The sequence below is a fragment of the Crocuta crocuta genome, unplaced genomic scaffold (assembly GCF_008692635.1).
Source record: "Crocuta crocuta isolate KB4526 unplaced genomic scaffold, BGI_CrCroc_1.0 scaffold50, whole genome shotgun sequence".
NCBI classification, from domain to species: Eukaryota; Metazoa; Chordata; class Mammalia; order Carnivora; family Hyaenidae; genus Crocuta; species Crocuta crocuta.
This window is the reverse complement of record NW_027527428.1, coordinates 4,721,076-4,735,684: the sequence shown is the minus strand read 5'-3', so window position 1 is coordinate 4,735,684 and position 14,609 is coordinate 4,721,076. Positions and strand designations below refer to the sequence as shown.

General features: G+C 53.7%; 1 protein-coding gene across 1 annotated transcript in view; it reads right to left on the bottom strand.

The window, feature by feature from the left end:
* TNRC6C (trinucleotide repeat containing adaptor 6C) overlaps positions 1-14,609 on the bottom strand; it is a 69,227-nt gene that overhangs the window by 39,876 nt on the left and 14,742 nt on the right. The window contains 1 exon segment of the mRNA XM_077756269.1: positions 6,679-9,270. Coding sequence (XP_077612395.1) covers positions 6,679-9,052 — 2,374 coding nt within the window. The 5' untranslated portion in view covers positions 9,053-9,270.

Genomic DNA, 14,609 nt, shown 5'->3' with positions numbered 1-14,609 from the left:
GCCGGGGGCAGCCGCGATCCCCCGGGCGGCACTGCTGGAACGCCGGCCCGGGCAGTGGAGAGGCGCGCCTGCGGGGCTGGGGCAGCAGGCAGTAACCCGGGTAAAATATTCTGCAGTTAGAGCAACGTTAGCAGCACAGTCCCGGCTGCTGACCAGCCTATGGCACGACTAGTTCACTCCCAATCGTTGCCGGAAACCTAGCCCCAAGCAAGACTTTATGACCTCGCTGTGCTGCTGGTTTAGCTCGGTCCCGTCTATCACGGCCTCCCTGTTGGACTCTGAACTAATTCTACGTACAGGGAGGTCTCTACTCCCTGAGCCCCTAGTTTCTTTCAAAGCGTCGATCTAAAGGTTTCGGTGAAACTGGAAAGTTCACCCTGACAGTCTCCCTCACTCTCACTGTTAGATTCAGTGAGGATTTATTTTTCATCAAAAGTTCTATTAATTGACATTCAATGTTCTCCTGTGTCTACAAATTGATTTTTACGTGTCCGGAGCATTTATTTCTAAGAGTGCTAATTGGGCCGCTGAGTATTTTTAGGATCCGCTTTCATTCCCTTAGGAACAGAAGTAAACGCTATGCTTGCACTTCCTCACTCTCGGCCACCCCTCCAGTGAGCGTCACAGTGACAGACTGGCTCTGCGGTGACTCAGTCGCTCCCTGCCGCACTGGGGCACGCGACAGCAGGGTCTGCGTGTCCAGCTCATGTTCATGCGACACCACCGGGCAGTGTGCCATCGTCCACGACCCGACAGCCTCACGAGTCTACTGCAGGCAGCTTACCGTCTCTGAGCCAAAGATGGGCACAGGGACGTTTGTCCAGATTCTTACTGCGTTCCATCTCCTGAATGGGTTTGAACCAGATCTAAACGATGCGGTTTATGAAGCTACACTGCATTTCCTAAATTACCTTCTGTTTCCCTCAGGCTCATCGGAACACAAATTCCTATCATATAACAAGGATGGGATAAACGTGAGTGTCCTAAATATAGCATTTCCTTCTATAAAACCAGACACACACAGAAGTGTAACTGAGGAAACACTCTGTAGGACAGGCCAATACTCTTCAGTGATCGTGACCAGCAACTCAGCACCCAGGCTCTGACACAGGTGCAAATCCGTGTAAAGCCAGCAAGGCCAAGAGCAAACCACAGAACACCTGTAAAGACCTTTACAAAGAGCAGGCACTGCATCAGTGAGTCGGGGGCATGGCTCTGCTGGGAGTGCAGAAGCCCGGAAGATTTACGAAAACCAGTCTGGGCAAGTCTTCGAGCCATGAGCTTCCTCACAGCCTGGAGGGTGCCGTGACCGCGGCTGCCATCAGTGATGTCACGACCCCCACCTGGAGGGCCGTGGGGCGGACGTTTGCGTGGACGAATGCAGAGCGCCACAAGGAAGGAGCATGCCGTCATCGCTAGGAGGCAGCTGGTGTGACAGGGTGACGGCTCCTTCCGTCTCCTTCTATAGGGGCTCAAAGAGCAGCTCGGTCTGCAAGGCTGGGAGAGCGGCGGGCTTCCGTTTCCTGTGACCCTAGAGAGCGCCGAGCTCCGCTCTCACTGCAGAGTGCCTGCTTCAGGCTGGACGTGAGCCCCTCGGGTGACGTGGGGCAAGAATCACACTCCGTGCGGCTGCTCAGAGTCCCGGAGGGAGAGAGACGTCGCTGTGAGCGCAGGTGTGGTACAGAGCCCCGTCACACGTTGCCACCGCTGAGCCCGGCAGTTTCTGCACGAGGGTGGACTGCACAGAAGACGCCGCCTCCCCTCCTGTCCGTCTCCGTTAGCAGGCACGACAAGCTCCCCACGGCTCCCACGCTCTTGCTCCGGCACCATGACCCTGACGGCCGCAGGGGAGACGGGGGATGCGCAAACCGCCGCTATGGTTGCACGGAGTGCCTTCCCCTTCTTTCCCACTCGGTGATAATACGTGCAACTTGTTAAAGAAAAATCACCTACAGATATTTTCCATGCAGAAGAGAACGATTTGGGCTCTTCATACTACGCAAGAGCATCCTTATCGGGGCAGAGCTCTCAGTCTGTCTCCGACACCTGGTAAGAGTAGTCCTAAGGGTAATCACACACCAGAGGGGAAAAATCCCTAACGCGACACGGTTCCAACATCCGTGGGGCGTTTCAGACCCAGGGTCGCAGGAACGGCAGCGGGCAAGGCGGGTACGCACACCCGGGACCTCACCACGCACGCGCCCTCCATCAGCCACTTTCCATCCGCAAACTGAGGCCCGCGGCCGCGAGCTTACAGGAGAGGGTGTGCACAGAGGCACCGCGTGTGGCCTCCAGCAGGGTTGGACCCCAGGGCCCAGGGGCGTGCTGCGGCAGGAGCTCTTCCAGAAGACCCGGAGCAGAACGAGGTGGCACCGACACTGAGACTCCAACTGTGACCCGTGAGGAGGGGTGAGAGTCCCAGAGGGCTTGGGTGGGTGGGAGAGGACAGTTGTTGTGGTTGTTGTTTGTAGTTTTCTTAAGTAAATGCAACACCACACATGGGACTCGAGCTCACAACCCTGAGACCAAGAGTCACACGGGCTACTCGCGGAGCCGGCCCGGCGCCCATGACGGCTATTTTTAAGCACCGGTTCTTCTCAGACTACAAATATCTGCTGGGAGGCTAATCACCGTGCAGACACTGTGACGTAGTGCGTCCCCTCTGCCCCCAGGCTGCACGACGCCTCCACGTCGGTATCCCCCCGTTTCCGGCATCAGTTCTCTTGCTTCTTTCTCGCTTCTCCTCACTCCTTCAAGTTCTTTATATAACATGTAAAAGCACTTAGCAATGTCAGTCATGTCCTAGAAAGAAACAGGAGTCCCAACCTCCAACGGCCCAGAGAGCCAGCCGGTTCTGTACACAGGCCCTGTGAAAAGCACCTACGCACAGCAGGGTGACCGTGCCGGGGGCCCAGGCCTCAGCGGGGGAGGCCTTGCTCAGGCCTCCCAGGCGGCCACTCGAGCCAACTGCTGCCGTCTGGATCCAACGTGTCAGGCCTTCGGGGATTTCAAGGGGCCACAGATCTGGAAACTTATATAAAACGTTTTCACTATAAATGTTGATTCATATGAAAAATGGGGGCTGACAAGGGCACATTTGTGGACGCAGTGCCGTCCGCAGCCCACCGGGTGTCTGACCTTCCGTTCGGGGCACAGGCGTGTCTGCAGAGGCTACAACAGTCTTGAGCTCCATACAGGATTCCCGGTACGGCGGCTCAGAGAAGTAAGAGTGTGTCGCTGAGGACCCTCAGGAGGCTGTGGAGGTCACATCCGGCGGGTCAACCGGCGCGGGGAGGGGTCTGGAGGGCAGGGGGTTTGGACTGAACGCAGAAGGGAAGGCAGCCCTCCTTCCCTCCAGCTGCTCGGTTGGTGCTTACAGCGAAGAACAAACAGCTGCTCACGTGCCCGGCTGCCCTGCATGAGAGGACGGTCTCTGCCCCCCGCACCCCTGCCCGGCTTCTTCCTCTGCACCACCAACACCCTGCATACACGCTGGCCAGCCTGCACGCCTGGGCCCTCCTTCTCAGCCTGCACCCCCACCAGGACAGTGTTCTGCCTGTTCTGTTTGCTGCTGTCCCCCAAAACCAGAGCGCTACCCGGCGCACAGTGGGTCCTAGTAAACACACGTTGGGTAGACAAATGTTCATCTACTGTGAAACTGTGACCTCCGGGTCCCCCATGCTGCCCAGCAGCTCTTTGGGGACCCCTGCTCAGCCCTCTGCTCTATCTCCTACGTGGGCGAATGCGAACCTCGCCTCTGTTCACACTTGTGCCCCTGCCTGGCCCGTCTGCACTGAGGCTGGGGTCCTTGATACTCTCAGAGAAAAAGAGTCTCGGAAGGCGTCTGTCACCCTCTGGTCACAGACATCCGCCTCCTCCCGGCTGGACACAGGGAGCTCCTCCCTTTCCGTCTATTCTCCCTCTCTACTGGCTCCTTTAACAGGCTCTGAGCTCTACCGTCTGAACAAAACCTCTCCTCCTGACCTTGGCCTCTCCTCTGCCATGCTCCCACAGCTGTGCCTCTTGCCCAAGCTGTGGCCGGGACCGGCTTCTACAACCATCCTCTGCCACTTCTCCACGGGACGGATGCAGCCCGCTGTAATCCAGGGTGAGTCAGTGAGTGACGTGCTTGCCGGCCCGCTGGCCAGAGCTCTGACCCTGTGCTCAGCTTTCGTCCTTGCGTCCACACCCGGTTTCCAAGCTTTGCTGCCGCCTCTGTGTCACTGGCCGCCACCGTCCCAGTCCAGGCCACTATCACCATCAAGACACTGGCCGAGCTTGGCTCTTCCTCTTCAGCTCTGCTTCCCACTTTATTTTGTAGCTGGAACGATTTTACAAGTAAGTCTGATCATTCAATCTGTAAAACGTCTCACCAGCCTCTCGGAAACCTCCGGCCACAACCGGGCTCCTCCAGGGGCCTGAGAGGCTGTGGCCCCTCTCCAGCTTCTCTCTGTGTGGCCTTCCTGTCACCCCACCGCTTACCCCACCACAGACCCCTCTAAACATCTTCATGCTGCTCATGCATGCCGCCCTCCCCGGGCGCACGCCCCCCCACAAGACACTCCTCTGCACTCTGACCCAAGGTCTGTGCACCCCCAACCCCTTGTGACTAAAACCCTGGCTAGGTGCCGTCCTACATGTCATACTTTCCTGCTCAGGACAATCGGGCACCACGCTGTACTAGTCTTTCTGTCCACATGGAGGTTCAAAGAGGGCGGAGCGCCCGTCTTCCACGCCTGGCACATAACAGTGCCCTACGATGTATTTCCAATGACCATATGTCAAATAATAAGGATAAAGGTACCAGTTCTAGAAGCACTGACGTAGATGGGTATGCGAGCATGGTACCTGGTGGGGGCGGGGCACCAGTGATTCTCCATTCATATCTGTTTCAATGGTGTTTGGTGGGCAGAGCAATCTTTTTTAAACCCACATCTCTGCATATGGCGGAGCCAACAGGCACTGAGCATCCATCCTATGGCCTCTACGAGCCTTCCTCTGTCACAGAGGCTCACGGTTAAAACGTGTCACTTTCCAGACTCCCTTGTGTCGGATTCTGGATGCAAGTTCCGTGGAGAAAGGACTCTGTCTTATCATTAGTGCTGTCTTCATGGCACGTTTATAAAAACTTAGGGAGGGTACAAAACTGGATAGAAAAACCGATATACGCTGATTACAGAATCGGGACACAAAAAGGTCCCAACAGCCTAGGGGACTGGAATCCAAAGTTTACTGGGGGCAAAGTTCTACACTGGGGACGAAGGGGCCAAGTGCACAAGGAATAGTCCTGAGCAAGCAAGGGCTTCATTAGTGAAAGAAATATTGCAAATTTTACAGCTGAATTTAGGAAGAATAATGGGACACGGCTCCAAAAGGCTACACGAAACGTAGAGTGCATCACGAGGCGTGGGACTCTTAGGAGGGAAGTTAGTCTCACCTAATTCTGCGCTCCTTCAAGCCACACGTGTAAAGCAGTGACATCAGTTCTGGGCTCAAGGACCCTCCTCGCCAGCTACAGCTTTTCCAGAAGACGACAAAAAGGAATTTAAAACCAGGACTACGAGGAGGAGCGGTGAGGAGCCAGGAAGACGGCCCGGAGCACGGGTGGACGGAGCGGGGGAGGGGCTGCCGCTGCAGTTCTGCGGTGAACAGGCGCAGCCGCAGGGCGACAGCACACAAGCAACTACAGAAACCAGGGGAGGCTGGCGGTGGCGCTAAGAAGACAGGACAGCCAGAGCAGCAGGAGGGAAGCACCCCCCCCCCCCCCCCCGGTACCGTGTGGGGGCCCTGGCGGAGAGGAGGGGGAAGCCTGAGCACGGGGCCCTGACCTGGACCACGCTCTCCTCCTGGGTCTTCTGTGCCTGGGGGCTCTGTGATCTGAGGGCCCAGCTCTCACTCGCCGCGCAGGCGGACCCCGCGCCACGTGCTGACATCTTAGTTAGGAGGCGGCGCTGCAGCCCGCTCCCGGCACAAAGCCCGGCTGGACCTTATCTGGATCCCACGCGGTGCAGTGTGGGCCGCGTGTTCATCCTGTCACGAGTCACGCTCCCTGGGGGAGGACTCCGGTTGGGGACTTCGTCCTGTCCAGCGGAGTCCTTGCACAAAGCAGGAACTCTAAACCCAACGTTTAGTCTAATTTTAGGACTTTTCTTCCGACTGGAATCACAACGCGCCTTGTACTGTACAATGCCACTCGTGCTCTGCGAACGATTTTATTTTGGCACCAACCACATATCGGGAATGTCTGCGGAGCTCTGAAGCTACCGGCGAGCAGGGTCCCCGCGGACCCACATTGCCAGAGGCCCCGGCGATTGGTCCCCCAGCCCGCAAGCACTTCTGACCGAGGCGGGGCTCGAGGACGACCGGCCCATCCCATAAGGAAATGCCAGCTAACACAATGGTCCCCAGTCTTTTCCCGAAGACGGCGTACTTCTTCCCTACTCTCCCTAACGCCGCAAGTGCCGAGGACCTTTCTCTTGGGAACTAGTACCTAGCTCTTGGAGAATCCCACTGCATTTATTCTCCGGGGATAACACGTAAGTACAATGCTACAGGGCGAGGGGCACTCAAATCAACGTCCGTTGCTACGTAAAACCACCACCGGGGATACGTTTACACGTGTCATAAGAACGAATGACTCTGTGCACCTTCTGGAGCTACCTACAGTGCCTGCCATACCTGGGCCGAGCAGCGGCGATCGACTCAGCTGGGCGCTGGCCTGGTGCGACGGCGGCGTCTCGACCGTGTCCGTGCTGCTGCTCGTGGTGGTGGCGGCGGCCGTGGTGCTGCTCTGCACGCCCGGGTTGTTTCTGTCCCACATGTTTACAGTTTTATTATTGTAGTTGCTCGGGTCACCCCAAGCTGAGGTACCATCATCGATTTCCATTTTGCGCCGGATGGATGGCGGAGAAGGCTCCTCCCAGCCCGTGGCCTCACTGCTGTCCTTCTGTTTGACAGGGACCGGACCCCCGACCCACCCGGTCCCTGTCTGTTTAACGGAAGCGGCTCCTCCCCAGTTACTCACATTGCTGTCTTGGGGTTTGCCCGCCCAGTTCTGTTGGGGGCCAGGTTTTAAAGACTCTCCCCAGTTTGTCCCTGGATTCACCTTGGCGTTTGTGCCATTAGCCCAGCCACTGGGCCCAGACCTGGCAGCGTCGTTCCAACCAGACCCTGACCGGTTGCCGTCGGCATCCCATCCAGAGCCATTTTTCTTCCCGTCCCCCAAGTGTCCGAGGACAGACGACGAGTCCGCCCAGTCTCCCCCTCCTGCGCTCCAGGCCGGGCTGGATTTCTGTCCGTCTCCCCAGGTTTGAGACCTGGGTTTCTGAGGCTCCCCCCAGGCGGGCGACTTGTCCTCCTGGCCTCCGGTCCCACTCCAGGTGTGGCCGCTCTTGGCGGCGGCAGCAGCATGAGTAACAGCAGGAGAGCTTATCGAGTCCCCCCACACCCCTGGGCCATTCGGCGCCTTGTTGCTGCTGTCCCCCCAGCCCGTGCTGGCCGGCGCGGCAGCAGGCGGGGAGCTGACCCACCCGGACACCGAAGAGGTATTTGTACTGCTCACGATGGACCCATCACTCTTCGCCCCTGAGTGTGAAGGCTGAGGAGCCGCACAGCCCCAGGCCTCTGTCCCATTGTCATTCTTCCTCTCGGACCTCGGGGACTCTTCAAATTCCCAGGCAGTGTTTTGCTTCACCGGAGTCTGTCCCCAGCCAGTATTAGACAGGACTCTGGGGTCAAGATCGTTCCTTGGCAATTGGATGTGCCCTTGGTCTAGAATCCCTTTGTCTCGCCTTCGGCCTTCGGCCCCTTCCCTCCCAGAGCCCCCTTCGCTGTGACTGCCGGAACCATCGCTACTTCCTTCGCTTGCCGTGGTTCCAGAAGACGCGGCTTTGGCCCACGAGTTCATGTGCTCACTGCCGGGCTGCGGGGCAGGGCTCTGGCTGCTGCCGCCCGGGCCGTCCCACCCCGCCGATCCCTTCCCGCTGCCGTCACCGCTGGAATGCTGGTTTGGGGGCTTTCCCCATTCCCCGTTCACCCCGTTGGAGGTGCTTCGGCTGGGGTGGCCCCAAGCCCCCGAGTGGATGTGACTAACGCTGCTGTTGCTGCCGCCGCCCCGTCCCCAGGCGAGGAGTCCAGGGCCGGCAGGAGGGCCCGAGTCCCAGGCGTTTCCCCCACTTCCTTCCTTGTGCGCAGCGCTGCTGGATCCGTTCTGCTTAGCGCTCAACGCCGAGTTCACAGTGTCTCCACTCCCCTGACTGAACCCAGAACTGCTACTTCCTGCGGCGGGGTTGCCCGGGGACAGGCCCCACACCGAACTGCTGAGTCCTTCGCCGCTGCTGCCCCCGCCTTGAGAAACCGAAGATCCGTTAGCACCAGGCAGGCCTTGCAGGTGGGGCGGGATGATGGCCCCCATACCAACAGCCATGCCCCAGTTTGGCAGTCCATTTGCCTGCATTGCATTGACAGGGTTTGGTGAAGAGTTCATGGGGTTAGTGTTATTTGGTCCATCAGTGTTAAGGTTCTGAGGTTGTACGCTGAAAGACACATTCTGAGAAGCGGGCGTCTGTGGTTCTGTGCTCTCGGGCGGCAGTAAGTTTCCCCAAGCACCTAAAGTGCCCGGCGGGTTCCCGTTCTGGTTGCCCGCACTCTGACCTATGGCACTGACCGGACTGCAAATACTGGAAGGGTTGCCTGTCGCCACAGTTCCTTCGTGTCCGAGTACAGGCCAGGCAGCTGGGTTGGCATTAGGGTTAAGGTTAAGGTTGATGCCGGCACTGGGGTTGGAAGCAGCCCAGCAATTCTGACCTCTCCCGTCCCCGATCGCGCTGTCCATCTTTCCATCCCCACCGCCGAGGGAGCTGTGGGCTGGGCCCGAGCCGGGGCCCGTGGCTACGCCCCACACCCGGGCTGCGTTTCCATGAGCGGCTGCGCCCCCTGCCCCAAGGGCGCTCTGGTTAGAAGGGCTTTGGACGAGCGCACCATTGGTGCTGTCGCTGCCATCTGTCTTCTTGGCACGCCCCGCGAAGGTGCCCTGGGCGCCCCCTGTAGCCATGCTACTGTTCTCTGAGCCGCACTTGGAGGCAGAGTCAGTGTCTGTACTGCATTCTGAGGCAGATTCCGTCTCTGCCCCGGTGACGGAAGGCCACGCCTCCTCGTCAGTCCTGTCGACGATCACTTTATCCCAGCCGCAGCCGGCTTCGCTTCCGTGAGTGGGCTGCTGCCCCCAGCGGGAGCCGTCATAGCGATCTGCCAATCCACCGTGACTGAGATCTGAAAAAGAGGAAACACACTCAGAATTAGATCTTCCGCACAGGGGTCAACGAATCCACGGTTAGCTAGTCTCTGGGGGAAGCTCCTCAGTCCCAGCGCCGATTCCGAACGAGGGCTGCTACACAATGACTGAAAGAAAAAAGTCATTTGTCTTCATAGTAAGTCCCCATTTGAAAAGGGGCTAAGGTCCCCAACAGCGTGTTCGCTCTTACCACTACACCACATTGTCACCCCCCAGAGGACGCTCCCAGGGCCCGTGAGTGCACGAGCGGCTCTGGAAGTGCCCGTAGTTAAAGGGAGTGCGTAACTGGGATGTGGCACGTTGGACCTTGGTGACCGTGGCACCCCTAAGCCTACGCAGACTCTGGAAATGCCGGGGACGACATGTCCACACGGAGTCCTGAGTACAGCCTGTCGTTCTCTTCGAGACCTCCAGCCAGAGCTAGAGCAGAGGCCAGAGGCCACACAGCTCATTTAGTAGAAAACGACTGGAAATACAGTGTGAAATTGTAGGACAGAACCAATATTTTGGGGGTGGGGAGAGAGAGAAGAGGCATTAGAAAATGCTATCTTGTTTTCAAGGGGACCGAGGGTTAGTTACACTATTAATTTATATGCATGATGACATTCATACCACTTATCTATTATGACCAGCAATTATGGTTTATCATTGTTTCCTCTGCGTTAATCACAACAAATAAGAAGTCTCTAAGGATTCTTTCCACCCTTGCTTTCCATTTCCTTAACTTACAGTCTTCACACTGGAGACCCTCCAGAATCATTTCATACGGCGTCTTCCTATTGCCGTATGAATGTATATTGCATTTGTATCATTTCACTCTTGGTGAAATGGTTTTAAAGAAGCATTTAAAGGTGTGATGCTTTTTAAAAAATTTTTTTAAAAAATTTATTTCTGAGAGAAAGAAAGAGAGAGAGAGAGAGAGAGACAGCATGAGCAGGGGAAGGTCAGAGAGAGAGGGAGACACAGAATCTGAAACAGGCTCCAGGCTCTGAGCTGTCAGCACAGATCCTGATGCGGGGCTCGAAACCATGAACTGGGAAATCATGACCTGAGCTGAAGTCAGATGCTTAACCGACTGAGCCACCCAGGCGCTCCTAAACTATTTTTTAAAACAATGTTTATTTACTTTGAGAGAGAGAGTGAGCGTGGGAGGGGCAGAGAGAGGGAGAGAGAGAATCCCAAGCTGACTCCAAGCTGTCAGCACAGAGCCTGATGCAGGGCTCAATCTCACAAACCGCGAGCTCACCAGAGCTGAAATCAAGTCAGACGCTTAACGGACTGAGCCACCCAGGCGACCGTCTGCAACCCTGGTTTGTCACAATTTCCCCCACTGGGTTTTGCATGTGCTACAAAAACTAGCTTTCGTAATAACCAATTCAAAGAGATGAATGAGCTTCTAGTCATTTAACAAGGAAATGAGACCAAGTTAAAAGACAGATTATCGCTTGTTATCAGCAAATCTCTCACCATTCACTCTCGCGTCGGTCCTGCTTTCTTCAGGGACAGGATATACCAGGGGGCAGACCACTCCCCTCTTGCCCGGGAAGGCCCTCACCGCGACCCACACCTAGAAGCCAGGACACACACAACCTGGCTTCCAATGCATTCTCTGCGAGACCTGGAATACCTTCTGAGTGCATCATATCATTTTTTTCTATCGCATAACGGTCACAGTGTAAAAGAATCAGCTCTCTTAATGTCTAGGGGGGTTTGTGTGAAATGCTTTTTTGACAACTGCTCAGCCCTCAATCTGATGCACTCACGCTCAGTTATACATCAGGTTTGAAAAATATGTTTGCATCCTCGTTGGTAAGAAAGAGCATCACAAGCCAGTGGAAAAGGAGAGACTAGCTAATAAATGCTGTTGGGACAAGTGGCCAGCCATATGGAAAAAATATGAGTAGATCCCCACTTTCTTTCATATGTGAAAATAAGTTCTAGATGGATTAAATACCTAGTTATGAAAAGTAAAACTTTTAAAAAGATACTTATTTTGAGAGAGTGAGAGAGAGCAAGAGAGTGAGCAAGCAAGCAATGCAAACGGGAGAGGGGCAGAGAAAGGGAGAGAAGGAGTCCCAAGCAGGCTTTGCGCTGTCAGCACAGAGTCTGATATAGGTCTCGATCTCACAAAGCATGAGATCGTGACCCATGCCAAGATTAAGAATCAGAGGCTTTACTGACTGAGCCACCCAGGTGCCCCAGTAAAACTTTTTTAAGCTCGGTAAGGAAATACAGGAGGCTGTCTCTATGACCTGGGGCTCTCATCTTCTGAGAGCTGATATATTTGACTATGTTAATATTGAAAACACTTGTATGACAGAAGATATCATATAAAGGAAGCTTAAAAACAAGCCACAGACAGGAAGAAAAGAGAACAGATAAAGGATGATTATCAGAATAAAGAACTAAACTAAGAAAACCACCAGCATCCCGACATAAATGAGAAAGGGAAGAGACAATTTAGAGGAGGCCCTGACAGCTGCTAAAATGAAATAACCAACCTCATCAATAGTCAAGAAACGCACTTGAACACCATGAGACACCACTTTACACTTTAGTCACTTTACACAAAAACACAAGGACTGATTGCTTTCAGGGAGACGAGAATGGGATGGAGCAACGTCCATCACATTCCTATAATAGAGATCTGAAGCAAATACGGCAAAAGATTACATTAAATCTGTACTGTGGATACAGTGATATTTTCTGTACACTTTCTTCTATTCTAAAAATAATTCAAAAAATTAAAAACAAATTAAACACTCAGGGGCGCCTGGGTGGCTCAGTTGGTTGAGGGTCTGACACTTGGTTTCAGCTCAGGTTATGATCCCAGGGTCGTGGGATCGAGCCCTGAGTCGTGCTCCGTGCTGATCGTGGAGCCTGCTTCAGATTCTCCCTCTGCCCCTCCTCTGCTTACGGGCACACACCCTCTCTCTCTCTAAATAAAAACAAAACAAAAAAATTAAATGCTTAATTGTGCTGTCAAATGAAGTGACATAGCTGATCCCCCAGAGGAGCGGCCAGTGTCTGGGGACACTAGGAATGCAACGGAAAGCTCAAGCCTTTACTGTTTGAAAACTGGTCTCACTTATGAGCGCAAGCAGATTCAGGGCGATGGAAGTGCCAGTCTGGTCACTGACTCAGGTCCAGTTCTGGAGTGGAGTTCCTTGGGTGCATGGATGTGTCTTTTCAGGTTTACGGCCACCATGCCCGCCCCAGGGCGGGTGCCGATAACAGTCTCCTGGACACACCTAAGAACACGTGCAGACCAGCGAACCCAAGTCCCAGCTAAAGCCGCCAGTTACCCCAACAACGTGAGGCCCCTTCACTCCACAAAGACCAAGACCGACTCCATAATCCCTATGGTTCTCAGCCCCAAGCTGGATGATGTGTAGAACTGACAAACACCACACACACACACACACACACACACACACATACACACGTACCACGCGCCGTGGGTGGCACATTCAATGTCAAGCACAGCATCAAAGCGAAGATTTCTTGTGGTAAAATATACATTTCCCATCTTACCCCTTTGAGTATGCAGTGCAGTGGCTTGATGCACACTCATCCTGTACAAACGAGGCTGCGTACCTGCTCCACACTGGCTCCCCCTTCCGCCGGCCCGCCCCCTGCGCCCAGGCTCTGGTAACCACTACTCTACTTTTGGTCTCTGGGACTCTGACCGTTCCATGAACTTCCTGTAAACGGAATTTGTACGACATCTGTCCTTTGTGTCTGGCTTATTTCATTCAGTGCAATGTCTTCGAGGTTCATCTGCGTTGCAGCAGGTATCAGAATGTCCTTTTTTTTAATGTTTACTTTTGAGAGAGAGAGAGAGAGAGAGAGAGAGAGAGAGAAAGAGAGACAGAGTCTGAGTAGGGGAGAGGCAGAGAGAGAGAGAGGGAAGCAGGCTCCAGGCTTTGAGCTGTCCGCACAGAGCCTGACACGGGGCTCAAACTCATGAACCGTGAGACAGAGACCGTGGCCTGAGCCAAAGTCAGACACTTAACCAACTCAGCCCACCCAGGGGCCCCGAGAATTCCCTTCCTCTTTAAGGCCAAATCATACCCCACGGTGTGCATACACATTTTGTTTACCCACTCATCCATCCGTGGACAATTTGGGTTGTTTCTACCTTTTGGCTACAGTGAAAAATGCTGCTATAAGTACGAGTGTACAAATATCTGTTCTGGTCCCTCTTCAATCTGTGTGGGTACATACCCAGAAGTGATGCCCCTGGATCATAGGGTGAATCTATGTTTAATTTTTTTTAATGTTTTTAAATTTGTTTGAAAGAGAGAGAGAGAGAGAGAGAGCGAGCGCGCGCGCGCGCGTGTGTCTGAGCGCATGAGCAGGGGAGAGGCAGAGAGAGAAACAGAAACACAGAATCCGAAGCAGGCTCCAGGCTCTGAGCTATCAGCACAGAGCCCGACGCGGGGCCTGAACTCATGAACTGCGAGATCATGACCTGAGCGGAAGTCGGTCGCTTAACCGACTGAGCCCCCTAGGTGCCCCTGTGTAGAATTTTCTGAGGAGCCACCATGCTGTCTTCCACAGCGGCTGCACCATTTCAACCGTTTCCACCAGCAAAGCACAAGGGCTCCATTTGCTCCACACCCTTGACAACACTTGTTTTCTTCTGTTTGAAAAACCACCATCTTAATGGATGTGAAGTATTTCACTGGGGTTTGGATTCGCATCTCTTTAATGATTAGGAATGTTGAACTTCTTTTCACATGTAAAGATATTTTTATAGTTAAATGTACTTATTCTGTTCAAAATAAAGAGTCAAAGACAAAGAGCTACGCTGTCTGAAAATAAAACACCACAAAACCCAGTGCATCTTCAATAAACACTGAGGAGCAATTCCAACATATGCCGTCCTGTTACTCAGATGATTTTGTTTTGGAATTTTCTATAAATATTTATAATCAAAATATGAAACTGTAAATAATAAGTATGAATACAAGAATGAGCCAAAACATTTAATTTTAGACCTTATGAGATGATAAAATATAGGGGCAATGTTGCTGTTTATGAGAAAAATAAACAAATGTAGGTCTTTACATTTGCTAACGTTAAGTAAGAAAAAGCAATTTATAAACTTCTCTGCGAGGTGGGAAGAGGCTAAGGCTGATGAACACTTACATCCTGTACTTTCACAGGTAGTGCTTTGCCTTTAGTGCTTTACAAGACCAACGAAGGTCCAAGGACCAAAGGCTGATGCTGGATTTAAGGAGATAATCACGTGAGAAAAATAATTCTTTTCATTTACAAAAATGAAAAAAGCTCAAATTTTGGACTCCATCCC